This window comes from Ochotona princeps, chromosome 23, assembly GCF_030435755.1.
Source record: "Ochotona princeps isolate mOchPri1 chromosome 23, mOchPri1.hap1, whole genome shotgun sequence".
Lineage (NCBI taxonomy): Eukaryota > Metazoa > Chordata > Mammalia > Lagomorpha > Ochotonidae > Ochotona > Ochotona princeps.
The window spans coordinates 19,012,137-19,028,655 of record NC_080854.1 but is presented as its reverse complement, the minus strand read 5'-3'; the positions used below and the strand labels follow the sequence as shown (position 1 = coordinate 19,028,655).

General features: G+C 40.7%; 1 protein-coding gene across 2 annotated transcripts in view; it reads right to left on the bottom strand.

Annotated features, from left to right (window-relative positions):
* The window catches only part of TTC33 (tetratricopeptide repeat domain 33), a 38,671-nt gene that overhangs the window by 9,766 nt on the left and 12,386 nt on the right, over positions 1 to 16,519 (bottom strand). For both annotated transcript variants that reach the window (XM_058680075.1, XM_058680076.1), the window contains exon 3: positions 1,421 to 1,502. In XM_058680075.1, coding sequence (XP_058536058.1) covers positions 1,421 to 1,502 — 82 coding nt within the window. The remainder of the gene's footprint in view (positions 1 to 1,420; positions 1,503 to 16,519) is intronic.

Below are 16,519 nucleotides of genomic sequence, written 5' to 3'. Positions count from 1 at the left end.
AGGTCCTCGCCTTGATCCCATATGGCTGCTGGTTCTGGTCCCGGCAGCTCCACTTCCTCTCTATCTCTCCTCCTCTCAGTATATCTGACTTTGTAATAAAAATAAAATAAAATAATTTAAAAAATTTAAAAAAAAAACCAAATTGGTCGGGCCCGGCAGCATGGTCTAGAGGCTAACGTCCTCGCCTTGAACGCCCTGGGATCCCATATGTGCGCCGGTTCTGGTCCCAGCGGCTCAACTTTCCATCCAGTTCCCTACTTGTGGCCTGGAAAGGCAGCTGAGGACAGCCCAATGCTTTGGGATCCTGCACCCATGTGGGAGACCTGGAAGAGGTTCCTGGTTCCTGGCTTCGGATCGGCACAGCACCGGCCACTGCAGCTCACTTGGGTAGTGAACCATTGGAAGATCTTCCTCTCTGTCTCTCCTCCTCTCTGTGTATCTGACTTTGTAATAAAGGTAAATAAATCTTAAAAAAAAAAAAAGAATCAGACAGGAAACAGCATGGATTCACTTATACCTTACTAGGTGGGACACAAAGATTAGTTACTCCTCACTAGGGTATTGAAGATTTCTCTGCACATCCCTCCTAAAACTGTTCTGCACCTAAAATGTTGACATATGTGTTGTTAGAGTTATAAGCCAGTCTAGACTACCCGAAAAACAGCCAGGTTCAGCAAAACTATGTTTCAACACTATAAAATGCTAAATAGTAAAATGAAAATAGATACGAGACAGTTGAATAGTAATCTATAACCATTTTAAGGTGTATAGAACCCCGTTGCATATAAACTAAAATTGAAATGTCAATGAAGAAGTCACAGGATGTGGTTAAGAACTTGCATTTTTTTTAACATACTGGTTACTCAATACTATGTCAATTAATTCCATAACATTATAAATTGTTGCTGATGTTATGTTGGGGCTTTTAATTGATCGGGATGATACTCTGCCTGCTCTACCTTCAGACCAGAGATGGTCTCCCGAAGAAGCCGCTGAACTTACCTGGACAATAACATGCTGGACTCCATGCTTGGTTGATGCTTGCAATGAAAGAATCTCAACTGAACTTGAACTGCGATAATGCAACAAGGTGGAGGAATCCACCATGGTGGGAGGGTTTGGGGAGGGGTGGGGGGAATCCCAGTGCCTATAAAACTGTCACATAATGCAATGTAATAAAAAAAAAAAAATCAATCTGCTCATATTTTATAATTAGCTAGAATAGCTAACCTCATTGTGAAAACAAATAAATTTCTAATTTGATGCAAAAAACAGAACCACAAATAAAACGGTGAATATTTTTCTCAATATACTGTATTTGAAAAAGAAAATGGGAGGACATACTCCTTCAGCTCATCACTGTTTACACAATAATGTAGCAAATTTCACGAAGACACATGAAGTTGCTCACAGTGATTACCTGTGCTTTCATCTCATGGAGGGCAGCCTCATTGGGGGTTAAGTGCAGCGCTTCATCCCACCTCTGAATTGCCTCCCGGTACCTGTGGTTGGTAAAGTCACATTAATGTTATCTTTTCCAATGATTCCTTAAGAATACATGACAAGATTTCAAAATCAGCTACTAGTTAACAACTGTTTTATCAGTGAGTATTCAGGAAATGATGAAAGTGATTTTTTTTAAAGATTTATTTTAATTTTTGAAAGGCAGAGATACAGAGAGAGGGGGAGAATCAGGAAAGGAAAGAAATCTCCAACCACTGGTTCATTCCACAAATGGTCGCACAGCTGGGGCTGCACCAGGTGAAGGCAGGAGCTTCTCCTGGGTCTCCCATGTTGGTATAGGGGCCCAGCACATGGGCCATCTTCCACTGCTTTGCCAGGCACATTAGCAGGCAACCGGATTAGAACTGAAGCAGTCAGAACTGGATGCCCACATGGAACACTAGCACTGTAGGAGGTGGATTAACTCATTATGCCACAATGCCAGCCCCACTAGTGAAGTTTAAAGGCAGGAAAAATTACAGTGATGAAAGAAAAGGATAGCAAAAGAGGAAAAGGCAAAATACAAATAAAAATATCTTAAAAAACTGTCCTACAAAATTTTATTTTAACTTCTGGGCTTAGAAATCATTACCAGAATTTTGGGCCCGGCGGCGTGGCCTAGTGGCTAAAGTCCTCGCCTTCAACGCCCCGGGATCCCATATGGGTGCCGTGCACCCGCGTGGGAGACCCGGAAGAGGTTCCTGGTTCCCGGCTTTGGATTGGAGCGCACTGGCCCGTTGCGGCTCACTTGGGGAGTGAAACATCGGATGGAAGATCTTCCTCTCTGTCTCTCCTCCTCTCTGTATATCCGGCTTTCCAAAAATAATAAAAAAATCTTAAAAAAAAAAAGAAATCATTACCAGAATTTCTCTTTTCTTATAATCCATTAAACATGTCTATATATGTTCTCATCCATTTCAGATACTTCATGAACGACCTGAGAATGTATTACCCAGTTCTAACCTGGGTGCTGTTACAGCTATCTATCTGACACAGATACTGGTGTGAACAGATGCCAATTTTGTCAAGACCCTTAAGTTTTTGCTCAGCACTATTAGTAGCCATACAGGAAAAGCTGATAAAAAAATGAATGAAACAAGCAAAATATGCTTTTGAATCTGGTGGTTTCCAGTAGCACTTTTTCACTGTTGCTCTCCCACATTTTTTAAATATAAAGGTAATGAATTCTATGTGTTTCATACACACAATTTTAAGAAGACAACCATTCTTGCCTTGCTCCTCTGCCCCACTTGAGTTTCAGAGACAATAACAGATATAAACTGAGCTTAGCATATATTACAAGTCAAATATGCAGAAACATTTTCCTTTCTATATACAATTAGAGAAAAATGAAGTCCAACATGTTATCCAAGGATGCATGCATGCCTTTTATCCCTTAAAAGTGCAGATCATGCACTTCTAAATAGCTCTCAAAGTTTCAATTACCAGAACACCCCTCATAACAATAAACTGAAACTTTCTATCCTGTCCCTTTCCCCCAGTGCTATTGATACTCTTTAGAAGTAAACAGAAAATATTAAAACAAGCAGTTTTCATTCCTTTCTGTGTATGGAATGATCTGGGAGAAATTATGGAGGGAGAAAACGTAAAGCAGCAAATCCTGCGGAAGGATTCAAACATCTGTGTTGTTTGAAACACTTGTAAACAATGTTGGTAAGAAATCGAGGATGTAAAGCCCTGAGAATATCTGTCCTACAATCCGTCTCCTGCCACGGTAAGCCTTGCTATGGGCTATCTTGCTTTGAATCACTCCTCATCTGCCAGATCCTTCATTTCCTCTCTATGTTCTTGTGCATACGTTCCTTCTTAATATAGAAAGAGCCAATGAAAATGTTAGATAAATTTGGGTTGGTTGCATAGATTACTTAAGCAGGGAAGAGAAAAATTAGGAATTAAAACTAGAATTTAGTGAGAAAACCAAAGTATATTATAAAACACAATCTCTAACTTTGTTTTACATTTACTTTAAGCCACAGTTACAGAGAGACAAAGAGATCTTCCATCTGCTGGTTTCATTCCCCAAATGACTCCAATACTGCAGCTGAGCCAGGCTGAAGTCAGGAGCCCGGAGCTGCATCCCGATCTCCCACACACATGGCAAGAGTCCCAAACTGGCATTGAAATGGGATGCTTGTGTCGCTGTTGGTAGCTAACTCACTGAGACACAATGATGACAATGATGGGCCCATTCCCTTGATTACACCTTGCTCTTATTGCTTTTCTATTATTTATACTAAATAATATAGTCTTTATTAGTGTTACTAGTAAATAACATAAATGCACAAGTCCACTTCTGAGGTCTCAGTCCACCTTGACGAAGAATAAGCCACAGTTACCCTAACGTTTACCATAGTGACAACTCAAAGACTAGTAGCGCGGCTGAGGGGGACACTGTGACAGTATGCTTTACAAAACCTGTCTACCCATGCTACAAAGCAGTTATTATCAAAATAGTTTGGTATTGGTACAGAAACAGAGAACACTGATGGAACAGAATAGAAACTCCAGAACGGAGTCCACACATGTGTAGCCAACTAAACTTTGACCAAAAAAATTAAAACAATCCAGGGAAAAAGTCTGGTCTCTTCAATAAACACAGTTGGGATAACTGGACAGCAGCCAGCAGAGGTAAGAAGCAAAAGCACAACTGTCACCTGATACAAAAATCAGCCCTAAATGCATCCAGGACCTAACTCTTCACTCTGAAACCATCAAACTATTAGAAGAAAACATGGGAAACACTGTCCAGATAAAGCAATGGAGAAAATCTTCTTGAAAAATACCAAAATCACTTGCAGTCAAAGCCAAAATGAAAAGATGGGACTACATCAAATTAAAATGCTTCTTTACAGCAATGGAAATGATCCAAAAAGTGAAGAAGCAAACAACAGAATGAGAGAAAATCTTTGCATATTACACAACTGGTAGGGCACTAATACCCAGGATATATAAACAGCTTCAGAAACCCAGTGAGAAAAAAACAAACAACCCCGTGAAGAAACGGGCAAAGGAAACGAACAGACATTTTTCAAAAGAACAAATTCAATTAGCTAATTGAAAAGATGCTCAGGCTCCCTAGCTGTGAGAGATACAAATGAAAACCACATTGAGGTTCCATCTAACTCCAGTTGAGGTTGGCCTACATTGAGGCCTCTACTAACAATACCTGTTGGTGTAATGTGGAGAGAAAGGTATCCTCCTCCACAGAATCTATTCAGTAGCATGTTATTTAACTCCATGATTTTATAAATTTTTTTAAACTTATTCCTGTTGTTGATTTTGTTTTATGGCTCTTCATTTAAGGCAATGCATAGTAACTACATAGTAGATACTATCATGTCCGGATGTGAAGATGTGGCACAGTAGGCATCTCTGCTTCCAAATCAAAGATGGACTCCCAATGAAACTGTTGGATGTATCTTGACAATAGGGTGCTGGGCTGTCTGCCATTGTCTGTACCAGCAATGTCAAGACACACTTTAATAGCAGAATGATGGACTTAACGACCGCTTATGAAGGACTATACTACTGTAATAATATGGGGGAAATCAGCTGGCATGGGAAATTTGGAAGGGGAGAAGAGAAACCTCAATCAGAGTCTATGGAACTGTATCATAAAATTAAGAATAAATAAGAAAGGGCCTGGTGGCGTGGCCTAGCGGCTAAAGCCCTCACCTTGAACGCCCCAGGATCCCATATGGGCGCCGGTTCTAATCCCGGCAGCTCCACTTACCATCCAGTTCCCTGCTTGTGGCCTGGGAAAGCAGCCGAGGACGGCCCAATGCTTTGGGACTCTGCACCCGCATGGGAGACCTGGAGGAAGTTCCTGGTTCCCGGCTTCGGAATGGCGCGTACCGGCCCGTTGCAGCTCACTTGGGGAGTGAATCATCGGACGGAAGATCTTCCTCTCTGTCTCTCCTCCTCTCTGTATATCTGACTTTGTAATAAAAATGAATAAATCTTTAAAAAAAAAAAGAATAGGAAAAAAAAAGAAGTAAATATGCAAATAACATGCAATTAACATATAAAAAACCCAATGCTTTTCAAAACTATGTTAGCAGCAACATTCTAGTTCTCATTTTATTACATACTGTGTTTACTGATAATATTTATAATTGTGCCCCAAATTGTTTTATAGAAATAATTTTTAAAGCTGACTCTGCTTATATTTTATGATTGACAATAACATTAAAAAATAAAACACTTGAAAATAAAGTTTAGTTCACTTCCTTGCTTTTGTGGAAAATTTCATGTGGACATTATAATGACATTAAAAGTAGTTTTAGATCCAATTATACTTAAAATCAACCTATTCCCAGTGAAGTTAGATCAATTTCAACTTTTAAACAATGATCAATTTCCTGAACTAAACCAAAGGAAAAAACAAATTATTTTAAATTTCTCTCTCTAGATTTTGGAGTAGCACTCTAAAGAAAGTAAGAACAAAACACTGTGGTTACAATAAGCATTCATCACTAAGAACCTAATTTTCTGTAACTTAATATATTCAGAAGAAGAAAAAAACAAAAACAGAAGCAGAAACAATGAAAGAGAAAAAAAGTGCTGCCTAATTGAATATTTTCTCCAAACAGTGATATTGAGGGAATGGAAAACTGTATCAGGCACAAGTATTGAGACGATGCTCAGACGACAGGTTCCAATCTGTTGCACTAGCTGAGGCGAATACAACACTTGCAGTTTCAGAATCTACTATGTACTGAAATTATACAGACATAGGATTAGCTTAAGTCATAAAGTCAGCAATAAATTTAACAGTTTACTTATAGAAAAGAACACATCTTTCAAATCTTCTAACTTATTTCAGACAAGGGAAAATCTTTGGAAAGAGCGGGAAGGAAATCTAACATTGCATAAAGGTGTTCACATTAAGAAAAAGCCACTTTGCAAGGTAATTCAGAGATGATGTGATTAGTACAGGAAGTTCTTTAGGTCTTATTATACAGAAACCTCTATTCCTTGCTATATGTGCCACAAGGAGTTCTCTGAAGTAAGTAGAAGCGACATTTTAAGATTTCTTATTATTTTGAAAGGCACAGTGAGCATGAGAGAAAGAAAAATTGATCTACCCTCTATGGTACATTCCCCAAAGACCTGCAACAGCCAGGACTGGGCAAGGCTGGAACTCCACTGGGGTCTCCCACCTAAGTGGGCAGGAATCTAAGTGCTTGAGTCATCTGCTGCCTCCCATGCAGGCCCCGGTCTCCCAAGGATTAACTCCACAGCTTAGCTTGTTTCTCAGAGCATAACAGGATTGGCAATTTTGGCCTGATACATCTAGCCACTGGCTTAACTGCAAGTTCCTGCTTCCTATTTGTCAAGTTATCTGCCAAGGGATTGGATAAAACTCAAGGGATTTAGGGTGGCCACCAGAGGACTGGATAAACACTGGGAGGAGCTAGGGAAAGTATAAAAGAAAGTCTGGAGTTGCAATAAAGATGAATCTATCATCGATCGGCATTCGGTGTACTGCGTCTTGCCTTGTGTTGGCTCTCTGCGTATTGTCTTTTGTGTAACCCTAGTCCCTCCGCTCGGCTCGGATTACGTGGCGACGAGGGCGTTGCCAACACTCCCACAGTGCACATTAGCATCAAGCTGCAGAGTAACTGCGAGTAGGAAGGAGGCCAGGCATTCTGAAATGCCTTCTGGGTACCCAAGGCAGAGACTTCACTTGTTGAACCACAAAGTTCAGTACAAAAATCAGCATTTTAATCTACTAATTTGACTTCAGATATAGGAATAATAATGTGTATCATAACTGACTTGGCAAGTGAATCAACAGATAGAAGCTCTGTTCCTCTCTTCCTACCTTTCTCTTCATCACTCTTTCAATACAGTTAAAAAAAAAGATAACAGGGATAATTTAAGATGCTTTATCACCTATATTATCTATTTATTCAGCTTCCACATAAATGTCAGCAAATTGAATTCACCAGTCACTAATTTCGATTATCATGAGATAATGTGGACCAAATAATATCAAAAAGTAACCAGCATGATTACATTTTTAAAAAATGTTTCAACATTATTTATTGAGTGTAGTGAGAGACAAACATCTCCCACCTACTCTTTGTTCCCCAAATGGCCTACAACAGCTCAGGCTAGGGCTAGGCTGGACTGAAGCCAGGAGGCAGGAGCCCAGATCGCATTTCGGGTCTCACTTGAGTAGTGGTACCCATGTACTTGCACATCATCTGCTGCCTTTCAGAGCTTGAATAGCAGGAAGCTGGAATCAGGAGATGAGCTGGGACTAGAACCCATGACTCCAATACAGGATGCAGTGTTTCAAGCAGTGTCATAATCATTAGGCCATGGCGGCGTGGCTCAGCGGCTAAAGTCCTCCCCTTGAACGCGCCAGGATCCCATATGGGCGCCGGTTCTAGTCCCGGCAGCTCCACTTCCCATCCAGCTCCCTGCTTGTGGCCTGGGAAAGCAGTCGAAGACAGCCCAATGCATTGGGACTCTGCTCCCGCGTGGGAGACCTGGAGGAAGTTCCTGGCTCCTGGCTTCGGATCGGCATAGCATCGACCCGTTGCAGCTCACTTGGGGAGTGAATCATCGGATGGAAGATCTTCCTCTCTGTCTCTCCTCGTCTCTGTATATCTGACTTTCCAATAAAAATAAATAAATCTTTTAAAAAAATAATAATAATCACTAGTCCAAATGCCCACCCCAGGATACACACTATAAAAAACCACAAAGTAAGCAAAAGACAAAAGAATAAACTGCACTCCCCCCCTTAGCTGGATGAACTCATTACCTGTTTCCCAGAAAGCCTTCTGTGATCCTTTATTTAAATTAATCAGATGAAAATTTAAAATAAATCTTTTACAAATGCAGTACGACTATCTTGCTCACTAAAGTATATATATGTAGATACATATGGCTCTCATACATAACACAATATTGTATAACAGTCATTGATTTCAGAAAGTCTAGAGCGGAACACAGGACTAGTCCAGTCTTTATGTGATGAAACTGGACAATGTAGACCAAGCCCTAATCAGAAAACAGCTGTCACCGCTTAAGCCACAGTTTTAAACTCCACAGTTAATGTGACTGTTATGTGATTAACTGAAATATAATCTGAGTCCTAAGAAATTTCAGCATACTTACAGAATTCAGCATCATAAATAAAGCATATTTCTGTCCTAAAAGGGAGTCGGTATCAGTGATCACTAAAAATTTTCTGGTCCATAAAACATTAACATCCTAACTAAAGTACTAACAGCAATTATGCACAATAACTATTAAAATACAAATCCGTCTGATCACTTAAGCCACATCTCAGGAAATCATTAGAATTGGACTCATATATAACAGATAACAGAAAAGGTACTTATCAAACTGTACTTACTATAGCTGAACCTCCATTCTGGTTATCTGTATACATGAAAGGAAACTGAGTCCCTGTGCTGTCTCCTGAGTTCGTGATACTACCTTTAAAAGCAGTATCTACATAACCTGAGAGTGTTTGCGCTCCTTAGGCAGGGTGTTGATGATTTCAAGCCTTGTTAAGCAGTATTTCCAAATGTTGTTAGAGATTCAACCTGAAAAATTCTGGACATTATGTTCTATCTTTAGAAAACTAACTTACGCATTCATAATAATGCTTCTAGTTACAATTTCCCAACAAGCACAGTAGTAAATTCCTTTAGACTTACTAGCAGTAAAGTGTTTTCTCCAGTATTAGCTTCTTGAGTTTTTTCTGACCACTCCCCACCCACACCACATTTCATTCAGCTGGGTCTCCACCTGTCCCTGTGACATCACGTCATCCTAAAGGACCCCCACATGCATGTACCCACGCACCACTGGGATTACCTTCTTCCTTCTTCCCACTTATTCAAAGCCTTCTTCTTCTCTACCCCAATTAAAATGTTCTCTCTCTTTTTTAAAGATTTATTTATTGATTGATTTTTTTGATGATTTTTACATAGTTAATTAGGGTGATAAGTGTCGAGGGCTACAGGAAGTTGGGTGAGACCATTATTTCCACGTTCTCTTTTCTCCTCCTTATATCTAGGGAATTTCAATACAATTATTCAACATACAATTATTTTCACAAACTGAAGTCACTTAGTATTCAAATTCATATTATACTGGCATTACTCTTCTCATTTTACTGATGAGGAAACGAAAGTTGAGAGCAGTTACAGTACTAAGTCCAATAGTACACAGTAATAACCTCGCAAAAGCAACTACAACACAAATATCTTCTCCAAACATCCCAACAATGTCCCCACCTTTTTTTTCTGATTCTTCTATATATTTTTGTCTTCTCTTGACTAAAGAGCTTAGGGCCATGGGCAGAACAGTTTGTATTCTGTACAGCATGCAGAACACTTTTTGGTACCTAGAAAATTCTGCCTACCTCACACATCCTGCTTTCTCCATGAGAAGTAAAGAAAAGCATGAGAGACATGAGAAGGGATGGAAAGTAGCAGCCAACAAGACATCAGAAAAAGGATAGGAGAAAAAGAAATCCCACCCCAGAAAAAAAGGCAAATACCTTGTTTCTACTTTGTTCTAACTCATGTTTCAGGTATGGAAACTGTAAGAAATCCTAAGACTATGGGAATGTGAATACAGATTGAAAAAGCACAAGATTACAGTTCTAAGTACAGCAGAGGGATTCTGAGATATCTTAGATATTTCGGGCATCTGCAGCATGTAAGAAGGGCACTGAACATCTCCAGAGCAAAGGTTGGCACAGTAAAGGTCCAGTCAGTATTTTTAGCTTTGTAAGAGACATGCCATCTGTCCCAACTCAGTTCTACCAATATCAGCTTTATACCAGTCATAAACGAGCACAGCTGTTTCCCAATAAAACACCATTTATAAAAAACAAAATGTGGTTTATCAACCAAAGCTTTATTTTCCCAACAACTGTAAGGTCTGTCATATTTGCTTTACGTCCTTTTTAGTTTCCATTCTTTTTTTTCTGCCTGACAAAGTCAAAGGCAGTTATCCCCCATAAGAAAACATTTACAGAAATATGCGAAGGCTGTTTTGGTTATCACTACAACTTGAAAGCACTAGTGTCAGGTCTGGGATGTTAATGACCTACAAGGCAAGGGAAATCTAGTACAATAAAATGTCCACTAAGGTTGCACTACTGTTGCACTACTGTTGACCAACACAAAGGCTTACCCCATCCCTATCCAACAAAGCTACCTGCACACCTTAGTTCCTAAAGTTCAAAATAAACTAAGGTCAAGATGACATTGACCACAAAACTATTTTTGTTTTCTCTTTTCACTAGGCAGGTAAACACACGAAAACAAATGGAGCACATGCTGCAAATACCAGCACACAATTTTAATGAAACAAACAAAAAAAAGTCCTCTCTTCTCCACTATGCTTTTTCTTTGAAAACATAACCATTACAGAAACAAAAGCATCACTAAATGCACCTTGTCATCCACCAGGCACAGAAAAGTTCAAAGAAACAGAAGAACTATTTTCTACTGTCTAAACTGGAATAAGAACTACTGGGCATTTACTGACTTCACTATCATCACCTCACTGAATTTCGCCCCTCATTTTCCATTTCTCTCTGTGTTTACTTCTCTCAGCCTACAGATAAAGGGTGATACCACTTAGATTCTCCATTTCTGAGCCATGGAAAACTTGGCACCTAATAAATCAATGGTGTAACTTCTGCAGAATGAGTATCTCTTAATTCTACTTAGGTCTGCGACAAACTGGACAGATTCAGCCCTTCTGTAGCTTGTTGGATAGGAAGTATTAAAAGATAAAAACTTGGTTCTAAGTCACTGTGGTTAATATATGACCAAGGTCTGATTCAGCCAGTTTAAAGACAACCTTAACAACATGCAACTGAAAATAGCACGCGGAAGGAAACAAAATGAATACTTTCAGAGATTACTCAAGGACAGAATGAGATAATACTTTACACTAAGGTAAAGAACAGCTGGTGACCAAGCCAAATACGTTAGATTGCACACTCAGTACCAGACAGAAGCATTAGGGCGTTTAGCTACTCTGCTCCCAATTAGATCTCTAATTTACGACAGACTCAAATTTAATGAGTTATATAGTTAACAACTTAGTCATTTAATAAATATTTATTGGGCTCCTCCTCTGGGTCAAACAGCATTGCCAAGTCCTAAAGATACAGCACTCAGCTAAACAGAAACGATCACAACTATACCTTCCGAGCTTATTGTCCACAGCAGATGCACGTGTGCAGGAGACAGGGAGCAAAGGACAGAAAAGGTCAAACGTAAGTGTTATGATTAAAACAAAATGGAGGGATGAGATGGAAACCAGTCAAGCAGTTTCCTGGGCCATGGTTATGGTTGTGGATTTAAACACGTGTGTGACAGGAAATCTGAACCTTTAAGAAATAAGGACACGCTCTAATTGACATTTCTTAAAGGCCAATTAGGCACAGGGAAGGAAATATGCCATACGAGTATAGAATTTGCACAAGGAGATGTTACGAAACTATCAGAGTAATTAGCATAAAAGATAACTTTAAACTAGGATTAACAGCAGTGGAAACAAAAAAGGAAGAAGAAATCTTCTAAAATACATTAGAACAGTAATGTCATGTAAACACTGATTGGATGCGGGGAGCAAAATAAATGGAAATTTAAGATGGTTCTCATCATGGGTTACCTAGCTGGTGTCCAAATATACTAGCTAATTCTTCACTGAAAAAAAAGCATCTCAGGGAAGCTAGACTCAGAGGAAAGATAAATCAAAAAGGAACAAACAGTATAGATGAAGCCTATGCTAAATGAGAAACACCTCCACAAACAAACAGAAATGATTGTTGGTCTTCTGGAACTTCTTCAGCGACTCTACAAAACAAAACTACTGAGCGTTGGAAACAGTGCGACAGAGACAAAGAGGGAAAGGGATCTATTTTCAAGCTCCCTAACATTCCCTCTCTCCCACCGATAAAACCGTCCCATAAAGCTTTAACCTATTCACATTCTGGGAGGGAAGCCAGTCTTTCCAGAACCTCTACACATCTAATCAGATGTACGTTAAGGTATGGTTTCAGCATCACCCATGCGTCTCTCTGGACTGTGCCTGGAATAGCCAGGCCTTTGCGGTCACGCAGTGTGAGCTATCCCAAAGGCGCAGAGCACAAACCTTGTACAGTTGATTAGCTCTAGAATGGCACATGAACCAGCACTTGTAGTTTTGGGGCTTATGTAACTGGGTAAATAGTGCTAACTTTTACTGACAGTGTTTGAGAGAAAAATCGGGCATTTTTCCCTGTGGATATTAAATGTGAAATACTGATTTTATGTCCAAATAAGTAGAGAGCAAGAATTGTAGATTTAAGGGAAGACAGCACTGCAGGCATACATTTTGCAGTCATCAGTACAGACAGTACTGACTGCAGAAACTACGTTAGTCCAAGATGGAAAATACTGGGCCCGGCGGCGTGGCCTAGCGGCTAAAGTCCTCGCCTTGAAAGCCCCAGGATCCCATATGGGCACCAGTTCTAATCCCGGCAGCTCCACTTCCCATCCAGCTCCCTGCTTGTGGCCTGGGAAAGCAGTAGAGGACGGCCCAAGGCTTTGGGACCCTGCACCCGTCTGGGAGACCTGGAAGAGGTTCCTGGTTCCCAGCATCGGATTGGCGCGCACCAGCCCGTTGCGGCACACTTGGGGAGTGAATCATCGGACGGAAGATCTTCCTCTCTGTCTCTCCTCCTCTGTGTATATCTGGCTGTAATAAAATGAATAAATCTTTAAAAAAAAAAAAGATGGAAAAGACTGTAGAAAGAGGGCCTTCAAAAGGTTCATGGAGGGGCTAGTGTTGTAGCACAGTGGGTAAAGCCTCTATCTGTGCTGCCAGCATCCCATATATGGATGACAGTACATGTCCCAGCTGCTCCACTTCCTATTTAGTTCCCTAATAATGGAGTGGGAAAGCAGAAGACAGCCTAAGTCCTTGGTCTCCTGCACCCATGTGGAAGACACAGAAATCCCAACTCTCGCATAAGCCTGGCCTGGGAAGAAACCAGAAGATGAAAAGATCTCTCTCTCTACCTCTCTCTCTCTTTCTAGCACTCTCACTCTTCCTGCCACTCTGCCTTTCAAATAATTAAATCTTTAAAAAGAAATGGAGTATATTAGCAATTGGCCATCAGTCAGCAGTCCACACATATGACTATTGGCTCAATGCCCCAAGTTTGCCCATAAACAGGGACTTGAAAGCAAACAGAAAGTGCAACCAATGGAGAACCCCACAGAAAGAGGTGAAAAAAATAAACCTGCACCCCTTCCTCTTGGACCACCACCTGCTCCACCTCTAAGACCTCCTGGTCCACCTGTAGGGGCTTCTCCATTCCTGAGACCACCCGGGATGCCAGGACCCTGAGGGCCTTGACCCCAATGTTTACCACCAGGTGCACCTCCAAGGTCTTCCTCCTGTCCCTCTGCCCCATGGACCCCCCCTAAAGGCTAGACCTCTCCCCACACCTCCAGGCTTCCCTACCCCTCGTTCTAACATGACAGGCCCACCTTTTTTGCCTCCCCTCAGACCTGCCCCACCTGGGCTTTTCCCACCAGCTCCCTTGCAGAACCAAGAGATTTTGAGTGTCCCACCAATTTGACTCAATGATCCAAGGCATATGACACAAGGACTGCCACCATGAAGAAAACCACAGAAACCATCAATGCCATTACTAATCACAAGGCAGAAACTCCTCGATTTGTTGCCACTGCACTGAGAGTACCTCGGTAGAAAAAAAGGGGTTTCTGCTTCCCAAAGAACGTGAGAGGATTCTGCTGTGCCTCTTGCCCAAGTCTGGTCCTGCTGCTCCAGTGACCATACAAACTAAGGATGATGTATGTGAGGCTTTCTCAAAGAGATGGAAGGTCTACTGTGACAGGGGAATCTTAGTTATTTTTTCTGACTTTCGTGTGCTGTGGGCACTGGAACAGAACACCAGAAAATCAGTGCATCTCATCTTCCCTTTTGTGTGAGTTATTTTTAGTAATTTCTTGAAAATATTTTGTCACACGTTACCTGTAGTAAAATGGATCACAATGTCATTTCCTAATAGAAAGTAAGATTATGAGAAGAAAACATACAATTCTTTGATTAAAATTATTTCCCACTGACCTAAAAAAAAATAGAGCGTGTAGTTTAGGGGGAAGAGAAAGATGGTGCAGCTGTTGGACAACAGAAGCAGCTTCTTAAAGAAATAATCTCGGGGTAGATTTGTACACCAGTGACAAGGAATCAAACCCTGAGAGAAACAAGTGATCCAACTATGAGAGGATCATCTTATGAACAGTGTTTCTTGGGAGGCCTGGAGCACAGGCCTCCATCACAGCAGAATGAAGAAAAGTAGTATGGCACAAATACCACCAGATGAGGAGAGACTGAGACAAAATCCCTGTCCTGAAACATTGCTACACTCAGCAGAACGCACATCACACAGCCACACCGCTCTCCAGGGAACCTTGGCTGGTACACTGTTTCTAGGGAAGAGATAAAACTCACGGTAATTTCCTTTCTCCTACTTCAGCCATAGATTCTGATCCCAACAAAAATTGGCCATTTAGCTACATAATCAAATATCACCACCTAGTGGCAGAAATTGTAACAAGCCAATTTATCAGCTGAAAGCTACTTTGTGACTCTTGAGGTTTACATGGGTAAGCAGTAATTCTAGAGACAGACATATGAATAAAAGAACAAAAAGAAAAAATTTAATACAGAATGGCATGTACCAATAACATACAATCCTAAAACACAATACCTAAAGTACATTTACTTGGTGCTTACTATTTGCCAGGTGAACTTATGACTTGAACTTGCTCTTTAATCATTTAATATTCCCTAAAATCTGTATTACACATGATACGGAACCAGAAATTAGCAGAGGAATTAAAAAAAACTACCCAAAGTTCATAAAGATAGAAACAGTAAAATTAGGGTTTTAAAGTACCATGGCTTCCTAATCTACATTCTTAATAACTATACTAACTATTCTCTTCAACCAAAATTATTTGGGAGTTGCACAGGAGTATAAACCAGTTTTTCTGTTATGAAGCACTCTGAATACTCTAAAGTAGAACTTCAGAATTTAAAAACAACTGAATTGCTAATTACATTTTCCTAGAAGTTGTGATCATTCCTTACTGACAAAGTGGCCTAAAGGAGAGACTCCATGATGATAAGATGATAAGAGACTCCATTATAGGGCCCAGCGCAGTGGCCTAGTGGCTAAAGTCCGTGCCTTGATTGCGCCAGGATCCCATATGGACACCAGATCTAATACTGGCAGCCCTGCTCCCCATCCAGCTCCCTGCCTGTGGCCTGGGAAAGCAGTCGAGTACAGCTCAAGGCCTTGGGACCCTGCACCCGCATGGGAGACTCAGAAGAAGCTCCTGGCTTCAAATTGGCTTATTAGCTTCAGACAATGCGTCCACTTCAGGAGTGAACCAGCAGATGGAAAATCTTTCTGTCTGTCTCTCCTTCTCTCTGTAAAACTGACTTTCCAATAAAATTTTTAAAAATAATATTTAAAAACTGAATTACGAAATAGAGTTTAAAAGAAAAAGGATAATCAGAAAAAAAAAAAGGCAAAAGAACACATCCTTGGAAGCAGAGGTTCTTCCAGCTGACCCGTCTCTCGCTCCCTCTCCTAAGCATTTCCTCTGGGGCACCCTTCCTGTCTGCCACGATTAGCACTACTGCCCATTCCAAATGCAAAGCTCATCCATGTTTTCTCGCACTTGCTACAGCACAAAAGGATCAGTGTAAAAACATCAAGTGCTATATAGCACCTACGTGTCAAGCTGAAGAGACAGGATTCAAACTCAAGATTTGTGAACACCTGCAACAGTAGAAAGCCCCATCGCCTTCTAGACTAAGCCTGGGACGCCTGCCATTGCCTCACATGTGGTATACACGAGGTACTGAAGACCAGAAGTGATAAAACACTCACGACCCCATAATTTTCAATATCTAAATT